This window comes from Medicago sativa, chromosome 5 (assembly GCF_051527215.1).
Source record: "Medicago sativa cultivar Bolivia chromosome 5, Bolivia_mono, whole genome shotgun sequence".
Classification (NCBI taxonomy): Eukaryota; Viridiplantae; Streptophyta; class Magnoliopsida; order Fabales; family Fabaceae; genus Medicago; species Medicago sativa.
Genome location: NC_140753.1, coordinates 54,614,746 through 54,634,102, shown reverse-complemented (window position 1 = coordinate 54,634,102; position 19,357 = coordinate 54,614,746). Strand labels below are relative to the sequence as shown.

The following is a 19,357-nucleotide window of genomic DNA, read 5'->3' as shown; positions in this document are numbered from 1 at the left end:
ATTAACCCTTTTGATCAGAATAGATGCTCACTCTTCATCTTTTTTGTAATCTGGTTTCGCACCCGTACGCGGGTTCGCTAGGTTGCGCCCGTGATGAGTGTTTACTTTGTTAAGATTGATTAGGGCTGGTCAACCCAGTTTGTATTTTCACGATGTATTTCCGTTTTGGTTGTAACTGGGTCAGGTTTAATGTCCCCCCAGTCTCTGTATCTTTTATTTTCTTTAATATATTTATCCTTTTTGCCTAAAAAAAAAAATCTGCTTATGATTACTTAAGTCAACTATATTCATTATAATGATTATATTTACTTACTTATTTATTAAAATAAAACTCTTCTTATTTATAACCTCCACAAATTAATATTGTTTTCCATCAACTCCCGTGTCCTAAACTTTATTTTCCATAGTTAAACATTATTTTTCATATAGATTCATTTTTGACAAAATGAATGTCCTAACCATTACTTTTGAAATCAAATGTACAAAATAAAATTGAAATAAATTTGAACCATCAAATTACTACAATGGTAGCCCTAACCATTTGAGCAATATAAAAAGAATTGGATTTCTAGAACTAAACATATATATAATATGAAATCAACATTTTTACCTATTTTAATTTATATCTTGGATCTTCTAACCCGTTTGTAAACATATTATGTAGCAAGAATATGTTTTCGGTGATGTTTAAACGGTGGCAAAGTGGGTGGTGGCCAACGGGAGGGTTAGCGAGATTATTGGTGTTTCTGTGGTGTGATGGAGATAGCTGCTGCGTGATGGTTGTGGGTTTTTAAAGTTGTGGTTTTTGCGTGGTGGTATGGATGGGGTAGGCTTGGATAATCTAGTTTTCGGATTTTGTGGCGGCTTGTGAGGATGTTTGAATGATTTGGCACAACTTTTGTTTATGTTGGTGTGTGGAGGGTTGTCTTCGAATTTGGTGTTCCTTTTACTGTTTTCGAAGATAGTCCTTTGTTAGGTGATGTTTCCTGTGGGTTTTTCAGATTGTCTTAGATGCACGGGTCTATGGGTTTACAATTGGGTGCTCCCTATCTATCATTTGTATGTTGCTATTTTACGACTCCTGACCTAACACCTCTTGTGCTGGTCAGGACTCATTGTGACTTTAATAAATTCAATTTTAGCTTCTTCAAAACAAAAAAAAAGAATTTCATTTTTAAGGAAATGAAGCATTGATAATAATTTTTATTTTTATTTTTTTGTTTTTATATCAACATCGGTTTCTATAGTTCATGGGAATTTATTACTATTAATGTAAGGAATTATTATCTAGACAAATCGCACTATTAAAATCAATTACTCAACGGGCTTCGGCCCTCTTTGTAATAAAAAAAATCGCACTATTAAAATCATTTACTCAAAAGTATTAGAATAAACTCAAACAAGTAATTCACAAATTCAAATAAACAATTAAAGCATCCATTTTACTAGTGAAATTACGTCAACATTAAAAATATTCAAGAAAAAAAAATGTATATTTTCCCAATAAATAATCAAGTTGAATCCTTTCATTGGAAAAATAGTTTTACTCTTAATTAAAACATTTTTTTTCAAAAATAAAACCATTTAAAAAAAAATTTAATCATGCATCACACTTAAATACATACACAAGCATACGTCATACAAGTTCGTCCCACACCCCAAAAACATTTGTCCGAGAATTATTGCTATGATACCATAATGTAACATCTTGGATTTTTAATTCAAGACATCACACCTAATTTATTTTAATTAAGGACTACATAATTTATTTTTAAAAAAAAATACAACGCTCCTATTTTTTTTTCCTAAAAAAAACCTTGGTTAAGCAACGTGTGTGCTTGGTTTGGAAGAGAAATTGTGAAGAAAGAAATAGGTAAGAGAGAGTGTGGGAAGAGAGAAAAAAAAGTGAGAAATATAGTAAAATTGATAGGTTGTTTGAAATAAAAGAAAGATAAAAGAAATAAAGAAGAGAGAAATAGAATGATATTATAAATTGACAAAAATGACCTTATCAAATTATAAAGGAAAAATATTCACAGGTGATGATGTGTGGGACCATCTTCTTTTCATCCTAAAAAACTAGGGCACAAATGGAAAGTAATAAAAAACAATACTCTCAACAATACTCTCTTGCCACTCGGCTACTGTCTCTTGTTCGAAACAAGCCGTAATAATCCGAAATCGTACCCTAACCGAATCAATAAAAAATCTTTCTAAAATCAACAATGTCGAACGTGAGCATAAGAGCTGCAACATACAACGACATGTCTGAGCTTTGCCGCGAATATGATCTTATCTTGCCTTTGAGTACTGGAGATGAACATTTTCACGTCGCGGTCAGGAACAGCGGCCGTCGCAATATCGTCGGTTATGTCTGCTCTATTAAGAAGGAGGAGGAGGTTAAGAAGGAGGTTAAGATTTACGCTGAAATCAGTCACGTCGTGGTTCTCGCAACCTATCAGAGACTTGGTATCGCTACAAAGCTTGTGACTGCCGCCCATAAGGATTTGGAACAGGTTTGTTTGTTATTATAAGATTTTGTTTCAATTACTTTGTTTGTTATATCACAATGTTTTGCTCTGTCATTGATATATTTGTCACAGATCCCTAGTTTTGTAATTCTATATGTTAGGAGTTAGATTTTGTTCAAAAATATAAAAACATGTTAGAAGTTAGATTTATTTATCAACTTTTGTATAATTAATATGTCTTCAATGTGTGTAAACTTTAATATCGTTGCTGTTACTACTGTGTTTGTCACAGAATTATCATCCTGAGTACATCTCAGCGCTCGTCCCGAGGTACAACATTCCAGCTTTCATTTTGTTCCAAAAGGCCTTGGATTACGATATTTATGAAGCTGATTGTACGAAAAACAGTTATCACTTTTATAAGCCGATATCTTCTCGGGAGACCAAATGAAATGCAAAAGCCACCTAATTGTGAGACGATCCCCCCCTCCTTTTGTTTCTTGAATGTCTTTGTTGTGAAAATAATTCGATATTTATTGGCTAGTTTGATTCTGGCAAGATGGTCACTATTGTCTGTTTACAATCTGGATTATTATTTTATTTTATTTTGAAAGAATGCACTTGTTTGTGGTTTTCATCTCTCCATGATTGATTACACATTTAAATATCTATGCTTTCATGTCGTAGGATATACACACACACAAAGTGAGGCTAGAGAGAGAGAGAGAGAGAGATATTACATAGCCTATTAATGCCTAATTAAGCAATTCTATAACCCAACTCACTATTCTGTTAAAGCTTGTCAAAAATAAAAAATAACTAACAACTGTTGAGAGTGTCGAGAATCTTAACCAGCTAAAGCCATGCTACTTTACCTTGTTAGTCAGTAATCTGTAGGGAATAAGAATTTGCTTTTTTGTGGAGATTGCCAATGTAAGTATCTATCTATTTTATTACTTGATTCTGAACTAGTCGACTTCTTCATCCTTGGATAATATGTTCTTTACATGGATTGATGCAATTTGACTTATGCCCATTGTAAGGTGGGTGTGAGGTTTGAACAATCCTAGAGTTTCATAGTAGATAATTTACCTTAATATGAATTGTCTTATGTTTGGGGACTTAATTTGATTTTCCTCATGTGTAGTTGTAGTGGGAAATTTAGATTTGTTGTAGATTTAGTTATCAGTGCCCTCTATTTCACTGTAGTGTACTAGTATACTATTGTGTATTGATTTTCGATGGAGGTAAAAAATTAATAAACATGTTACTCTGCATGATGTTACTATAATCTTCTATGGGCGACTTTCTTAGATAGTGGAAATAAATGTCATGATTAAAAAAGTTTTCCACATACTCAGTCAAACATTATATGTAACTTCTAACCATTATATTTTGAAAGTTTACTATTCAGAGTAAGCGTATAAGATAGACATCTTGTAGAAACAAGCAGTATACTCTTAATTTGTCCCAGAAGCATTCTCCAGTTGGTGTGGGTTTATTCGGTTCGGTTTGGGTATGACTCTCTCTCTCAGAAGATGTTTTGGGGGCGGGAAATAGGGTGTCAGAGTTGTCTCATTTGCTTGCAGGGGTTTGGAAAGAGTTGGGCACCTTCCAAACTGTCATGGTGTTCTCTTGGCGGCTTCTATTGGATAGGATCCCAACTCATGCAAAGCTTCATGTTTTTTCTGAGGCAGCTGGTGTTGTGTTTGCTCTTTATAGGGGGTGCCTTGAGTCGGTGGATCATCTTTTTGTTTTGTGTGGGGTGGCCTCTAAGGTGTGGTATGTGATTTTTAGATGGTTAGGCTGCTCTTCGGTTTTACCAAGGGATTTGGTCAATCTTTATGAGGGGTTTTTAGGGTTAGCTGATGGGTTTAGGATTAGGCTTGGTTTTTGTTGATTTGGCATATGGTTGTGTGGACCCTCTGGATAGCCCATAATGATCTTGTGTTTTCTGGTAAGACTCTAGATGTGGAGGAATTGGTTCATAAGATCCAATTCTCTTTGTGGTATTGGTTTTTTTTTTTGGGTCTCACCCTAGTTATCATCCTTGCTCTCCCAATTTTGTGCTGGAGCCGGCAGTTCTCTGTTTGGGTGCCTTTGAGCGGGGTTTTTGGTTTGTTTACCTGGTTTGTGTCTTATCTTTTAGGTGTTATAGGCTTGGTTCATCTTGCTATTGGTTTTGGTCATTGGGCGGGAGGGTGAGGGGCTTTTCTTTTGTGGTTGTGTTGGTTTCGAGGTGTTTTCTATCTAGTGTTGGTGTTCGTTTTTGGTGTGTTTCTTATATATAATATATTTTGCCATTAAAAAAAAAGTTTATTTAATTTGTCTTCTTTAAAGATCTAGGAATAATGTGCTTGCTATATGCTATGTATACTGTCAGTGTCATTAGAATCCCGATGACATTATTTACAATGAAAAGGATGGAAATGGTTAGGCCATCATGCAAACTCTAGGGGCTTTTGCTGGTTATTTGTTTTACAAATCTGTTTAGGGGTTGAAATTTGTACTGCCTTTTTAAATGTGCCATTTTAAATGTGATCTGCTATTTGTTCTCTTGAAAAATGATATTTGAACAATCATTTTGTGACAACTCTCTCATATACTCACATCATGTTTTTTTTTTTCTCTTCCTCTATTGTTTTTGACCAATAAGATGAGAGAAAAGGAAGGTTGTCACAATAGTTGCCACCAAATGGTTTTACAAATATCATTTACTCTTGTTCTCTTAATTGATATGCTACACATTCTCTTTCCTATAAAATTGTAGGACCAAAATGGAACTAAATAGCATAAATACAGTTACAGATAACATCTACGAAGTGACCTCACTAGAGAACCATGCATGCATTTAGATGTTGAGACTTGAGACCAACAAGATTAGTGTTATCTTATTCTCAAAATAAACTAATAATAATATGGTATGTGGCAAGTGTTAAATTTTTCCAGAAAAGCAATTCTCTCTTCCGTTTTCCAAAAACGTGATTATGTGAGAAAGTGATTGAAGTTGATTTCACTCTCGCTTCTCAGCGACCCACTTCAATCTTTGAGGTAAATTTCAAAACTTGCAATGAATTCTTAACCATTAATTGTTGATAGTATTGAGTTGTGGGTATTGTTGCTGAACCTGTAAGCAGCACAAGAATATAATTTTTTTTGTTGATGATGGCAATTTTGAGGTTGAGCTTTAGGTGAAAAAGTTTGTGTGGCTGTTGTTGTTTTGTCTTTGCGGGTGGTGTTTGTTAGAAGTTTGTGTGGCTGTTTTTTTGTAGTGATGGTGTGGTTATGTTCTGTGCTGCAACAAGACCGCTCTTTTGTAATAGGTGTTGTTCATTGTTATTTTGCAGTGGATTGGCTTAGGTGTTTAGAAGAATTTTATGTTGTTTATGTATTGTTATTTGCATTTAATCCGGTTCATCATTGTAACCTAAAGTTAGTAATTTAATTGTTTTTGCTGTTAAAGTAAGTCTTTTTTGTCTCAAGAACCCTTTGAAAGCTACTTTTCATATAAAAATTTGAGCTTGGTATCTTATATTTTTTTTGAATGTCTTCTATCTGTGCAAAAGATTTATAAGCCGTTAAGTGTTGATTTTCCATTGTCACTGATCATAGAGAATCTTAAGGAAAAATTGAAACAATTCTAGGTCAGGACCACAAAATATTGAGAAAAGCTTTAGGTTTCCATTTTTGTGGTAACCCTTTGTCATGTATTGCTTTGAATTTGAGTTATTATTTTGTTTTGGTTCTGATTCAACAACAACTAGTTTTGAAGTTCATCCATTTTTCTTGATGTTCTGTATAGAGTAGACAATATTAGTTTTGCATTTATGTTTCTGCGTGTTTCTTTATAATCGCGTTCTATCATGGCCATTTGGTTCACCGGTGTTGTTACATCAAAATGTTTTAGGAGAATAGAGTTGATTACTGTGAGGGGAGAAATGAAGGTGGTGGTGTTGTTGTTTGCATAGGAAAAAAAAGGGTGCTTTTGTGTGTGTGTGAGGGAGAGAGAAAGAGAGGAATAAGGTGTTGTTGTATACGAAATAGTGTGTAAATTCAATTCATTCAGCAGCAGCAGCATAGCAGTGCTTTTATGCTTGAAAAGAGAAGCTTAGTTGGTTGCTTGTTTAATTATCTCATGGTGTCAATGAATGAATGAATGAGTATAGACTTGTACAAGTAGTATCTTTATCTTTATATATATAAAAATACCTTCTTAAAAATCAATAGTACACGTGACATCTTCACATTCTCTATCTCATTAAATGCTTTCTTATCATCTTTATTTTATCTTTATCTTTATAATAAACAGTTGTTTTGCCTAAAAGCACATTTTAAAATTATCATATTTCTACTCTAAAAAAAAAAAAAAATCATATTTCTAATTCAATTGTGTACACATGGCATTTTAAAATTGAATCACTCATTTAATGCTTTTCTAACATCATATTCCTCACATCAAAATTTATTATCGTTATCGTTTTGTAGTGATTCAAATAAAATAAATTGTTGTCTAAAAATGAATTGTTCATGGTGTGTAATATGTGCATTTGACAGATCCGTTTACTTAGTTATTTAATCTCAACAAGAATGCACCAAAGATCTTACACAAATCTTCTCTCCTTTTTTATTTTCTTTAAGATAAAAAACGATGTTAATCCTTTACCTATATGTGTGTGTGTGTGTGTGGGGCACTCATAGAAATTGTTATATTTAAATAAACTAAATAAATGTTTCATAAAATGCTTTTTCTTTTAACAAGCCAAAATGAGATATATAAACAACTAGGTCACTTCAACCCGCACAAGGTGTGCAAAGATGGATTCACCCAAAAATTACAAAGTCATTGATGCCATAATAGTGTCGGTATCAACAAAAACAACGAAAGAAATTACAAGTGGACACCCATACACAAGAGCGGATGTATCCACCAGTCGTGAAAACTAAAAGTAAATGACATTTGTTTAGGTTTCATCCACAAGAAGGAGTTTAACTTAACCTTCTCTATGAGAGCTGAAGGATCTAAAGTTGTGTTTTTGAAAATACGGTAATTCCTTTCCTTCCAAAGGACTCATACACAGGCGAACCAGATAGCTAAAAAGAAAATATGTGAAGAGCGCGGCATGCCTGTCATATAGGAAAACTGAGCAAAATGTTGTTGAAGCATATTAGGAGCCACAAAATCTATACCAATCCAGCTCCGCACATGCTGCCAAACATTGTCAAAAATCGCACAACTGAGGAAATGATGTTGTGTCGTTTCTGTATCACCACAATTTGCGACACACGCTAACTCATTAGAATGAAGAATGTTCCCTCGTGCCAGATTGTCTGTAGTTTTTAAAATGCTTAATCTACTACAAGTCAAGGGTCCATTTAATCAACAAAAAAAAAATAGACCGATTTGTTATAGTTTTTTTTGTGAAGAAAAAATGTTTATGAATTGATTATTGTTTGTAAGATTTTAAAAAATGTGTTTATTTCAAGTTATATTCGTAGATTTCTGAGACAGAAATTATAAAAATATACATGTCTATGTTTGTTACAAGTATACTAAATTTTAAATATACATATCTATGTTTGTTACATGTCTATGTTTTTTCCTGGGAATAGAAAGACAAAAAATTCCTAGAGGGCATTTGTTTCAAGTCATATTTCATGGGAATATGATAGCAGGAAAGTTATATTCCTATGCTTGTTTCAAAATTTTATTCCTGGGAATAGAAATTTTCAGGGAATGTTGTTTTGTTCCTAAGGAAATTGGGAGGAATAAAGTTACCATGAAGGTGGGAATAAAATCATTAATTACTATCCATAAATATTGTTTTATCGGTCATTCCCAAGAATACTTTAAATACTAACCAAACACATTTTCTCAATAAACCCGGGAATAAAACTCACATCCTTATATTCTCATGATTATATTTTGTAAACTTGAAACAAACGCACCCCTAGAGAAAACGGTGGGAATAAAGTTCATATGAAGATGAGAATAAATTCATGTGTAACTACCTACTATAATCCTAATTTTTAAGGATCATGAAAATATTATAATGTTAACCAAACATATTTTTTCTAAATATCTTGAAATAAAATTCAAATCACATTCCAAATAATGTTATTCATAGGTAACAAAAAAAATGTTATTCATAGAAATAAATTTGGTATAACCTCTAAAACGAATAACATTCCAAATAATGTTATTCATAGGTAAACAAAAAAAATAATGTTATTCATAGGTAACCAAACACATCTTAAAGGTTGTGCATAATATAACCTCTAAAAAGATCTAAGGTGGACATTAATAAAAAATTAAATTTTATAATAATAGATAATGGTCAATAAAAATAAAAGTTTACTCCTCTAAAAAAAATTAGTACTAAGAATGGTTATGTTCGCATTTGGATTGGATCCATATTAGACACACCAAAATATAAAGGTTTGTTTGGTAGTTTATCTTAAAATTTATTTTTCGGTATATGCAAATTTCACAATGGTAAACAAATAAAAAAAATAGTTTCTTTCTTTCAATCAAATCTCTAAAAGATTTAAAAAAAAACTCGGTATCCGGTTCAATGACTACTAATCTGGATAATCAATCTCATGTCCACTATTGAGTGGTCCATTTAAAGTCAAAACAAACTCTGTAGGTCTAGCCTACTCAAATTTGCATCAGGGGAATTCGAATCTGATACCTTGAGATGATCGCATTTCAAGGTGTTAAACATACACCGTTGGTTCGACAAAATTGTCTAAAAAGGATAATTATAAAAGGAATATACTAGAACATGCCATTATAAGAATAAGGTTCATGCTAAATTGTGTCCTTATGGCACAAGTTAAGAAGCTAAAATTAGAATTAAAAAAATAATTTTTGTATTGAAAAAATAAATTTTTGAACTTTGAAACTAAAGAATATACAACATCCAAAACTTCATATAAACGTCATGTAACTCACATCTATAATCTATAAATTTGAGACCTTTTTTTTCAAGTTTCAATATGAGATTGACATGTGGCACTCTTGAGAAACACTCTTGATAAACCAAGCATTCTCAAGCATTTAGATTTCAATGACCTTCCATGTAGCATTCTCAAGCATTTGGATTTCAATAATTTTCCATATTTATATTTGTAACCATATATATCATTTGTATTATAATTTAATGTGATATTAGTACTAATAGTATCTGTCAAAAAAAAAAGTATTAATAGTAATTTTTTCTAATACAAATTATTAGTGCAACTATGACCGATTGATACCCTATCAATTTTATTTTTTTTGTCAATCCATAAATTTTTTTATGCGGTAATGAAATTAATGAAATGAACTACTATTCTTATTTTCATGATGATAATGTACTAATGAAATGAACTAACTTATATTCTTATTTTTGATTTTTTTTTGTTACATATAATTGACATTTAGATAGTAACTTTTTTTATTTGAGGGAAGATAGTAATCGAAATTTGATATAAAAAACAAATTTTTTAAGAAAATATTTTAAATGCATTGAACATGCATTAATCTTATTTTTAATTTGGTCAATGATTTGCATAAGTTTTTTTTTTGCTAAAAAAGCTTCAAATTTCAAATAAACATAATTTGGATATAATTATGCATTGAATTACTTTAACACAACAATAAAAAAGAACCTTATCAATCAATAATTGCCTTGATACACGTCCTATTCTTTTTTTTTTAGAATGTTAATAAAAATATTATTTTACCAAATTACCCTAAGAAATATGTCTATAAATACCAAATTACCCTAAGAAATATGTCAATAAATTAGACATATGGTTAACATCATCTCACATCACAACTCCTCTCACACTTTTTTCTATTTTTTTAGTTGTTTAGTATTTGTTCTTCGTAGCTCTTAACAACCAAATAACCCTCAAATACACTTTTGTTTCTGATATTCTAATTGTTTGCTCTTGGCTTGTGGAAGATATACACAAAGATAAACTCCTTTACTCATTGAAAATGGTTATAAAGGATAGCAAGACTGTTTTACAGTTTTTAATGCATTCAAATTATCAAAATCAAGAATTTTACATGTTATAGTTCTTCGTTCAATTTATTTTTTGTATTTACATTTTTATATTGTTTGTTTTTTCGTTGTTTTGTATATTTAAATTATTTATTTTGTTTTTAGATGTGATTAAAAATGGTGACTCGCTCGAAGAAGAAGAGTCATATAATGAATCCTTAAAAAAAAAGTCATATAATGAAGCATTACAGAGAATTGAGGAAAAAATGTATTTATTCTATTGAAAATTTTAGTTTTTTGGGTTGTGAATGCGCCTTTTATTCCCATGATTTGTAATTACTAATTAATTGTATATGACATGAACATGAAAAAAATCAAAATATGAATAAATGTGTGTTAATTTACATTTTTGTATGCCCCGTCACTTAATATTTATAAATCTCTATCTCTATTCTCTATATCCCTCAAAAAAAAAATCTCTATTCTCTATTATAAACATTTGCATTCCTTAAAATCAGAAGTACATGTGACATCTTCATGTTTCTCATCTCATTTATGTTTTCTAATCATCCAATCAAAATTGATTATGACACATTTATTTTATAACAACCAATAAGAAAAGGATCAAGACTCATTCGTTATTCTTGAGCCAATCAAAAAGGATCATGACTCATTTGTAAATTAATACATGATTCTTTTGCCTATATATAGACAATTTGTTTTTATCATTTTCATCTTTCTCCCATGAAAAATGCAATGTGTGATTTTTTTTTTTATTTGCATCTAATTGCTAATTCTACTTTTTGAGGGTTCCGTTGGAGAACATGTGACTGCAAATTCTGAAAATTTGTTCAATTTCTCATATCAATCCACTATATATTGTATATTTCATGTATGTTGTCTAAATACGGAAGTTCATTCTATGATACTCAAGTCCTAACGACTATCACATAGGTGTAATCGCATAACTTGAAGATGTTTATATACTCAAGTTTATTTTTGACGTTTTTTTTTTTCATTTAGACCGATGTAATGTCTGATTTTATATTCTATTGGAGTTTTTTTTTTAGATTTTTGCTTATTCCTTTGATTTTTTTCAAGATTTTGCAATGTTTGTGCATTTATTTCTGTTTTAACTTATTCTATGAAAAATGTTATTTTTTGTGCTATTCTTTTTTATATAAAATTATTGAAGTGTGATATATTTTTTTAGGGATTTCTTTATTGAATTGTGAGTTTTTATAGATTTTATTGTGTAATTCATGTATTCGTTAACCTGGATATGAAAATACGATTTATTTTAGGCTTAATTACTCTTTTGGTACCTTAACTTATTTTTTGGTTTCGTTTTGGTCCCTTAAGTTATTAACGTTACAATTTGGTCTCTTAAGTTACTTTTTGGTTTCGTTTTGGTCTCTTAACTATTAAAAGTTTCGTTTTGGTCCCTTAACTTATTTTTTGGTTTCGATTTGGTCCCTTAACTTATTTTTTGGTTTCGTTTTGGTCCCTTAACTTATTTTTTGGTTTCGTTTTGGTCCCTTAACTCTAATACATTCATCCTAACGTAAAGGACCAAAGTGGTTGACGGAGGAAGAGTTAAGGGACCAAAACGAAACCAAAAAATAAGTTAAGGGACCAAAACGAAACCAAAAAATAAGTTAAGGGACCAAAACGAAACTTTTAATAGTTAAGGGACCAAAACGAAACCAAAAAGTAACTTAAGGGACCAAATTGTAACGTTAATTACTTATGGGACCAAAATGTAACCAACAAATAACTTAAGGGACCAAATCATTAATTAAGCCTTTATTTTATTATGTAATATTTTTAGATTATTGTTTTGTTGGTTAGTATTAATGTGCAAATGCATTTTTATCTTTCACGGATTCACAAGAATTAATAATTATGTTATTGAATATTATTTTATTTGTAAATCTCTAGATCAACATCATAAACAAGAACTTTTGTTTTTAGCCAACAAATAACAAAACAATTTGTGTTTCTTTTTATTTTATTGTCACAAAATGACTCTGATTGATAAAAAAAAATGTCCATATTAGGTGTGTTTCAAATTCAAGTTTTAGAAAATTAATTGTATTTTGAAAACTGATTGCAAATAGTAACATTACATTGGAAAATTAATTGTAATTTGAAAATTAATTGTAATTTGAAAACTAATTGAAAATATTAATATTATAAATCGATTATGAATAATTAAAGTATTTAAAATTCTATTTATTGGGTCATGTTATTAACGTAAATTTTTTGAACAAGGTTATTAACGTAAATTACAATGAACTCTGATACATTTGGTAACACAATAATTGTAATTGATAACTTATAAAAACATTAATTGTCAATGTAATTATATCTTTCTTTTTAGGGGAAAGGTTGAATTATACTTATTATTTTTTGGAAGTTAATGATATTTATTTTTTCACGTGATTTCAAAAAATAATGGGCGAAATTTAAGGTTTTTTTCATCTCTATAAAATAAAAAAAACTTAAAATAAAAATATTGATAGCATCATATTTTTTTGGTAGTGAATATTGATAGCATCTAAATTAGGCACAAGATGTGAAAATCAGAGATAAAAAAACAAATATAGCATGTACCAACATAGTTGTCATAATTTTAATAAGGAAGCAAAAATCTGTAGAATCAATGTTTATATTCCACATAGGAAACATCATTTAAGGGTCAAAGCAAAACGTTTTTGTTTTCTCTATAAGGAATGATTTTTTTTTTTTGAAGAATCTATAAGGAATGATTTGATGGTGTATAAAAAACATTGATTAAGTTCATATTATTTTTTTCCATTAAAAAGTTCATATTATTAGTAGAAGAAAAAAATTAAAAATAATGGCGATAAGAAGGGTCAAAGAAAAAAGTATTTTTTTTTATAAGTTCATATTATTTGTAGAAGAAAAAAACTAAAAACAATGGTGATAAGAAGTTCCAAAGAAAAACTTTTTTTTATTTAAATATGGAATAATTGAATTAATGGTACTTAAAAACATTTTATTTTATTTTTTTTAAAAAAAAACATTATTTAAGTTCATATAGTTTATGGAAAAAATAAAAACAATTGTGGTAACTATAAAATAAATTTACTCATACGTTTTTTATTTACTCATATGTTTTTAATAACTTTACACCATTTTTTTTCATTTTCACTTCATGTAATGTTTTTATAATATATATTATAAAATATTTTTGTGACAAATTTTGAATCTATACGTTAATATAGTGATTTTTCTTGAATTTTTTCTATAGTTATTGTTCTAATTTCACCATTCTTCACACAATTCCGGTAATGAACCAAAGAATTCAAAATTCTTTTCAATTTTATTGTATTTTTGGGTTTTCAACAATGCTAACTATTCCCCTCCACACAAAAAATGCTTACTATTTGTCAAAAAAAAAAAAACTCAATACTCTCATTTTTTCAGTGGGTCCAAAACCAATCACCTTAGAGTTTGGTTGTTCGTATATCGTTTGTTTTTTATGTATCAAACTGTAAGCATCTATCATCACTAGACATGGTGATGATGGATGCATTTTTCTGCATTTGCATTAATTATTATTATTATTATTATTATTATTATTATTATAGTTAATTTATCTTATTCGATTAGTTTCATGTTTTTGTCTTCATTTTCAGTTATTGAAGTGTCAAACTAGCACATAATAAGAAATAATACGAAAATATTCGGAAGAAGAATATAAAAAATAGTACGAAAAATATTGAGAGGAAGAAAGAAATAGAGAAAGAATTAAATGAGTTGTTGAATTACTGTTTGAGAATAATTGGTGTTTAAATATAAGAGTTGTTAAAAGACATAATTTATTCATTAAATCCAGATAAAATGAAGGGTGTGGATGTGTAGTAACTTTTTTTTTTTGTGAACCCTCTGATTCTCATTGAAAGAGATCTGTTAACCATCAGCAAACCCTATTGTCTATTGTTAAATCATTTTATATATCATTTCTATTTATTTTAGATTAAATTACTTAAATCACTTTCGTGTTTATTTTTATTATATATTTCCAAAAATTAATTTTTCTACTAAAAGTTAAAATTATTAATCTTTTAAACAGACTTTACAAATATTAATTAGTCGATAATTAATAACAACCTATTTAGAGAAAGAAAATTTGCTCCACACATTTATTTTGCCTTTGTGCTGGTTTCTTTCTTTTTAATTAGGCAAATATTAGTTGTTAGTAAATTTATAGAGGGGAGGGAAAAATGTAGATTTTGGGGTGTGAATCTAAATCTCCGACTTAAATTCTTTTTATCGTCCATTAGCTCACTTTCGTATTGTTAATGGATTCTACAAACAAATTAGGTCATCAAAATAATTAAAGAGACAATCATGTCTTGAAAATAATAAAAAAAAATGATAATTACGTCATTGAAAAGAATAAGTAAAAAGGATAAAATTATATCTCTGGTAATCATTAAAAAAAAATCGATGCCTTCACAAAAGATATTTGGCTAAACTGCACTTTTCGCCTTATAAGTTTTAAAATGTTGCGATTTGGGCCCCCTGTTAAACAAATGGCAAATTTGGCCCCTTTCGACCAAAAATTGCTGAGAAGAAGCCATGTGTCCCAAAAAAGGGGGCCATAATCGCAACTTTTTGTAAAGATAAGAGGTCAAAAAACATATTTCCCTTATGTTAGGGGGTCAAAAGAGCATATTTTCCTAAACATGGGGTCACTTTTTCCATTTTTTTAATATGGGGCCAAAATCGCAACATTTTAAAACTTATGGGGCAAAAAGAGCAGTTTAGCCAAAATATATTTACGCATAGTGAGATAGAAACTAGATTTTCTAATTTATTTTATGGAACTAAAAGGTACTTTTATTTTTTCTTAGCAACTAAATTGGGTCTCAATTGTTACGAGAAACTAAATTTTGTCTTCACTCAAAATTCAATTGTGTCATCATTTACTATGTTAAAATATAAATGTAAATATTACAATATCATTTTTTTTAAAACACTGCAATATCATATTTCTAATCAAACATTTTTTAGAAATATATAATATCAATTAACAGCTAATTATTGTATTTATAACAATATCAATGACAATCAAATGGTTTCAATGTATTTCAAAAAATGTGGATTTTCATTCCTTTTAAATTTGAAACATTGACCATTATTTCCCTTATTTGTGTTCCCACATATTTCATCCATTGCAGATCAAAATTTGAACATTTTTTGTTGTTGAGTGCATATGTAACTCATTTACCAACGACCAAAAGTGAAGGAATTTAAAATAATATAAGTACGCATTTTGTCAACTCATTATAACGCATTGATGTTTTTTTATGGTTTGTTCCCCACCAAAGAGCAAAAGTGGAGGAATTTGAAATAAAATAAAATAAAATAAAGAAATATTTTTTATCTAATATAAAAAAATTAGGCAAATGACATAAAAAAAAACTACGAAAGCAATTCATCATAATGTTCAAAATTTTGTGGGAGTATACAATGAGTTGGATCACCACATGTGGCTAAGAGAATTCCCATAAATGAGATTGGCACCGCATTTTGACCCAAGACCTTAATACATAAGGTCTATGGGTCATCTCACTAATATTTTGTTTAACATCTACTCTTGCATCCAACATAGAAGTTTAAATCACACATGACACATTAACATCTCTCATTTAAGTGTGAGACTCTTTGTATATGTGAGTTGGTTAGATAGCCTAATAAAGTCAGAGGCACAACATAGTAAAAAAAGATGGGTTGGTGGTGATTTCAAACACATGGATGTTTTTTTTATTTCTTTAATGAGAAAAGAGAAAATAAATTAGAAAAAGAAAAAATATGAAAAAGGAATTTGAACATAGATAAATAATAAGGGAAAATAATAAATTGTTGTTAATTCTATGTGTTTGTTGAAGGAGTTAGAGATTACTGAGTAACTATACTACAAAAATATTATACTTATTAAAAAAAAAAATTCTATATCAATATTAAATGTCTAATAAACATAAATTTTGTTAAGTTAGTATAACACATCAACATTTTTCTTTGGTAAGATCCCACAAAAGACTAAAGGTGGAGAATTTTTTTATTTTTTTTACTAAATGAATAGAATACAAAACATTAAGAGAAAGTTATGACGTCTCAACTAGGTTGACACCTCATAACTAACTTTATCCTTTATCTGTACTCTAAAAAAGGCGAATAAATTTAAATTAATAGAGGTTGAAAAAAATATTGTCTTGACAAAAAATTGCACAAAAGTGAATGACATCAAAAATATAAATTTAAGATAAAAAAAAAGTAGCATAAATGACACCCAAAAACTAACAAAACATATCATTATAATGTTATCACCTCTCATGGAGCTTACATTGGGTTGTATCATCACATTAGACTATATGATAAACAACACAAGTGAGATTAACATTAAATCTTCATTCAAAATATCTAGGCATATATATATGGGTCGTCTCATGTATATGTTATTCAACATATACTATTCCATCAATTGTAGAACTTTAACTGATATTTGACATGTTAACATCTCCTCTCCAAGTGTACGACTCTCCGTGTCCGTATTTATATGACACAGTCTAATAAGGTCAAACAGAGGCACAATAAAATAAAAAATGTGGGTTGGTGGTGATTTAATGGAGGGAGATTTTTGTTCCTTTCTTTCATGAGAAAAGGGAAAGAAAAATAGAAAAATGAAAGAAGATGAAAAAGAAATTTGAGATTGAGATAAATGATGTCGGTAAAAAAATGTGTGTTTTGTCCATGAGGTTATAAAGAATAAAGTGAGTCGAAGGAGTTGGAGATTTTTGAGTAATTAATTTGCCAAAAATCACACTTAATTAAAAAAACACAATAACATTGAAGAAATTCTAATAAACACGTATTTTGTTAATTCAGCATAACAAATTAGAGTTTGTCCATGATTAAATCCCACCAAAGACACAAAGTGAAGAAATTTAAAAAATAGGGATTGATTAAAAAATTTGCATGATAGCGAACAACAACAAAAAATTTAAATTTAATATAAAAATTAAATATCTATTCTTATATTGGTCATTTCATTTATATGTGTCTCAACCTCTACTATTGCATCTAATGTGGAACTTTAAATCACAATTGACACATTAACATGCCTTTCTTAAGTGTGAGACTCTCTGCATCTGTAATCTGGTGACATGACCAAATAAGGTCAAACGGAGGCATAACATGGTTAAAAAGGTGGATTGATGGTGATTTCATAGAGATGAGTTTATGATTCTAACTTTCACGAAAAGAGAGAAATGAAACTAGGAAAAGAAAGAATATGAAAAGTAATTTGAAAATGAGAGAAATGATGAAAATAAGTAGTGAGTGTTTCGTTCGTTGAAGTATTGAAAATAGAGCGAGTTATTGGTAATTTTATGGTTTAGTTGGAGGAGTTGGAGATTTATGAGTAGTTATTCTACCCAATAGAAATAACCTCAATAAAAAAATGTCACATAATTTTAAATTGTCGCTTTGTCAACTCAACAAAACACATGCATTATTTCATTGTTAGATCCCACCCAAAAACAAAAGTGAAGTATTTTAAATAATATATAGAGGTTGGATAAAAATATTTGCATGAAAGTGAATGACATCCAAAAACGTATATTTAATATAAAAAAATTAAGAAAACGAAATCCAAAAACTAACAAAATAATTCATCATGATCTTCAAAGTTCTTATAGTGCCTACAATAAGTTTGATCGTCACATTTGACCAAGAGAAACCCCACATGTGAAATTCACACCACTTTTAAACTCAAAACCTTAAAACATTGGGTATATTAGTCATCTCACTTATATGTTGTTCAATATCTACTCTTACATATAATGTAGAAGTTTAAATGACACATGACACATTAACGTATTTCCCTCAAGTGTGAGACTTGAGATAATCAAATAAGCTCAAAGGGACAACAAGGTAAAAAATGTGGTTGGTGGCGGTTTTATATAGGGATGTCTTTGTTCCTTTCTTTCAAGATAAAGGAGAAAGTAACTTAGAAAAAGAAATAAGGTGAAAAAGGAATTTGTACACGAGACGGAAAAACTAAGGAAAGCGTGCTTTACTTGTGAGAGTATAGGAAATAGAATGAGTTGCTGATAATTTTATGAATTTGTTGAAGGAGTTGAAAATTACTGAGTAATTATGCTACCAAAATAATATATTCATTAAAAAAATGCCACATCGATTTAAAATGTTTAATAAGCATGTATTTTGTCAACGTAGCAGAACACGTCTGTATTTTTCTATTGTCAAATCATTCCAAAGACCAAAAGTGAAGGAATTTAAAATAATAGAGGTTGAATAAAAAAAAATGCTTCAAAGCGAATGACATCCCAAAACTAAAATTTAAGATGCAAAATTAATCAAATGGCACAAAAAAAATAACAAAACAAATCATCATAATGTTAGGACTTTCGTGGGAACCTTTATTGGGTTGTATCATAACATTAGGAGAAAAGCAAGCACACAAGTGAGATTGACATCACAGTTTCACCCAAAATCTTAAAACATTAGATATATGAGTGATCTCACTTATATGTTTCTCAACATCTACTATTGCATTCAATGTGTTATTTTAACCTACATTTGACACATTAACATCACTCCATTAAGTATGAGACTCTCCGTGACCGTAATCCACCACCACGAACCACTTCCGCTTCTCAACACTTGTGTGAATCGACACATTGCAGAAAGAGGAATCACAAAAGTGAGAATGATGTTACATCTTCATCCAAAATTTTAAGGCTTAAGTATATGATTTTATTTTTCACTTATTTGTTCTTCAACCTCCAATGTTGTATCTAATGTGGAGATTTAACTGACACTATACATCACAAT

General features: G+C 29.6%; 1 protein-coding gene across 1 annotated transcript; it reads left to right on the top strand.

Moving 5' to 3' along the window:
* The first annotated feature begins 2,184 nt into the window (after positions 1-2,184).
* LOC146923118 (N-terminal acetyltransferase A complex catalytic subunit NAA10-like) lies at positions 2,185-3,108 on the top strand. The gene is made up of 2 exons (XM_085710876.1): positions 2,185-2,516; positions 2,764-3,108. Exons 1-2 carry the CDS (start codon positions 2,226-2,228, stop codon positions 2,920-2,922), a joined length of 450 nt encoding a protein of 149 aa, XP_085567002.1. The 5' UTR covers positions 2,185-2,225; the 3' UTR covers positions 2,923-3,108.
* The last annotated feature ends 16,249 nt before the right edge of the window (positions 3,109-19,357 follow it).

Bases quoted from the DNA above. Each gene is read 5' to 3' on its own strand.
- LOC146923118 (XM_085710876.1), top strand. From the start codon at position 2,226: ATGTCGAACGTGAGCATAAGAGCTGCAACATACAACGACATGTCTGAG. The intron at 2,517-2,763 runs GTTTGTTTGTTA...TGTTTGTCACAG, and splicing joins CCCATAAGGATTTGGAACAG to AATTATCATCCTGAGTACAT.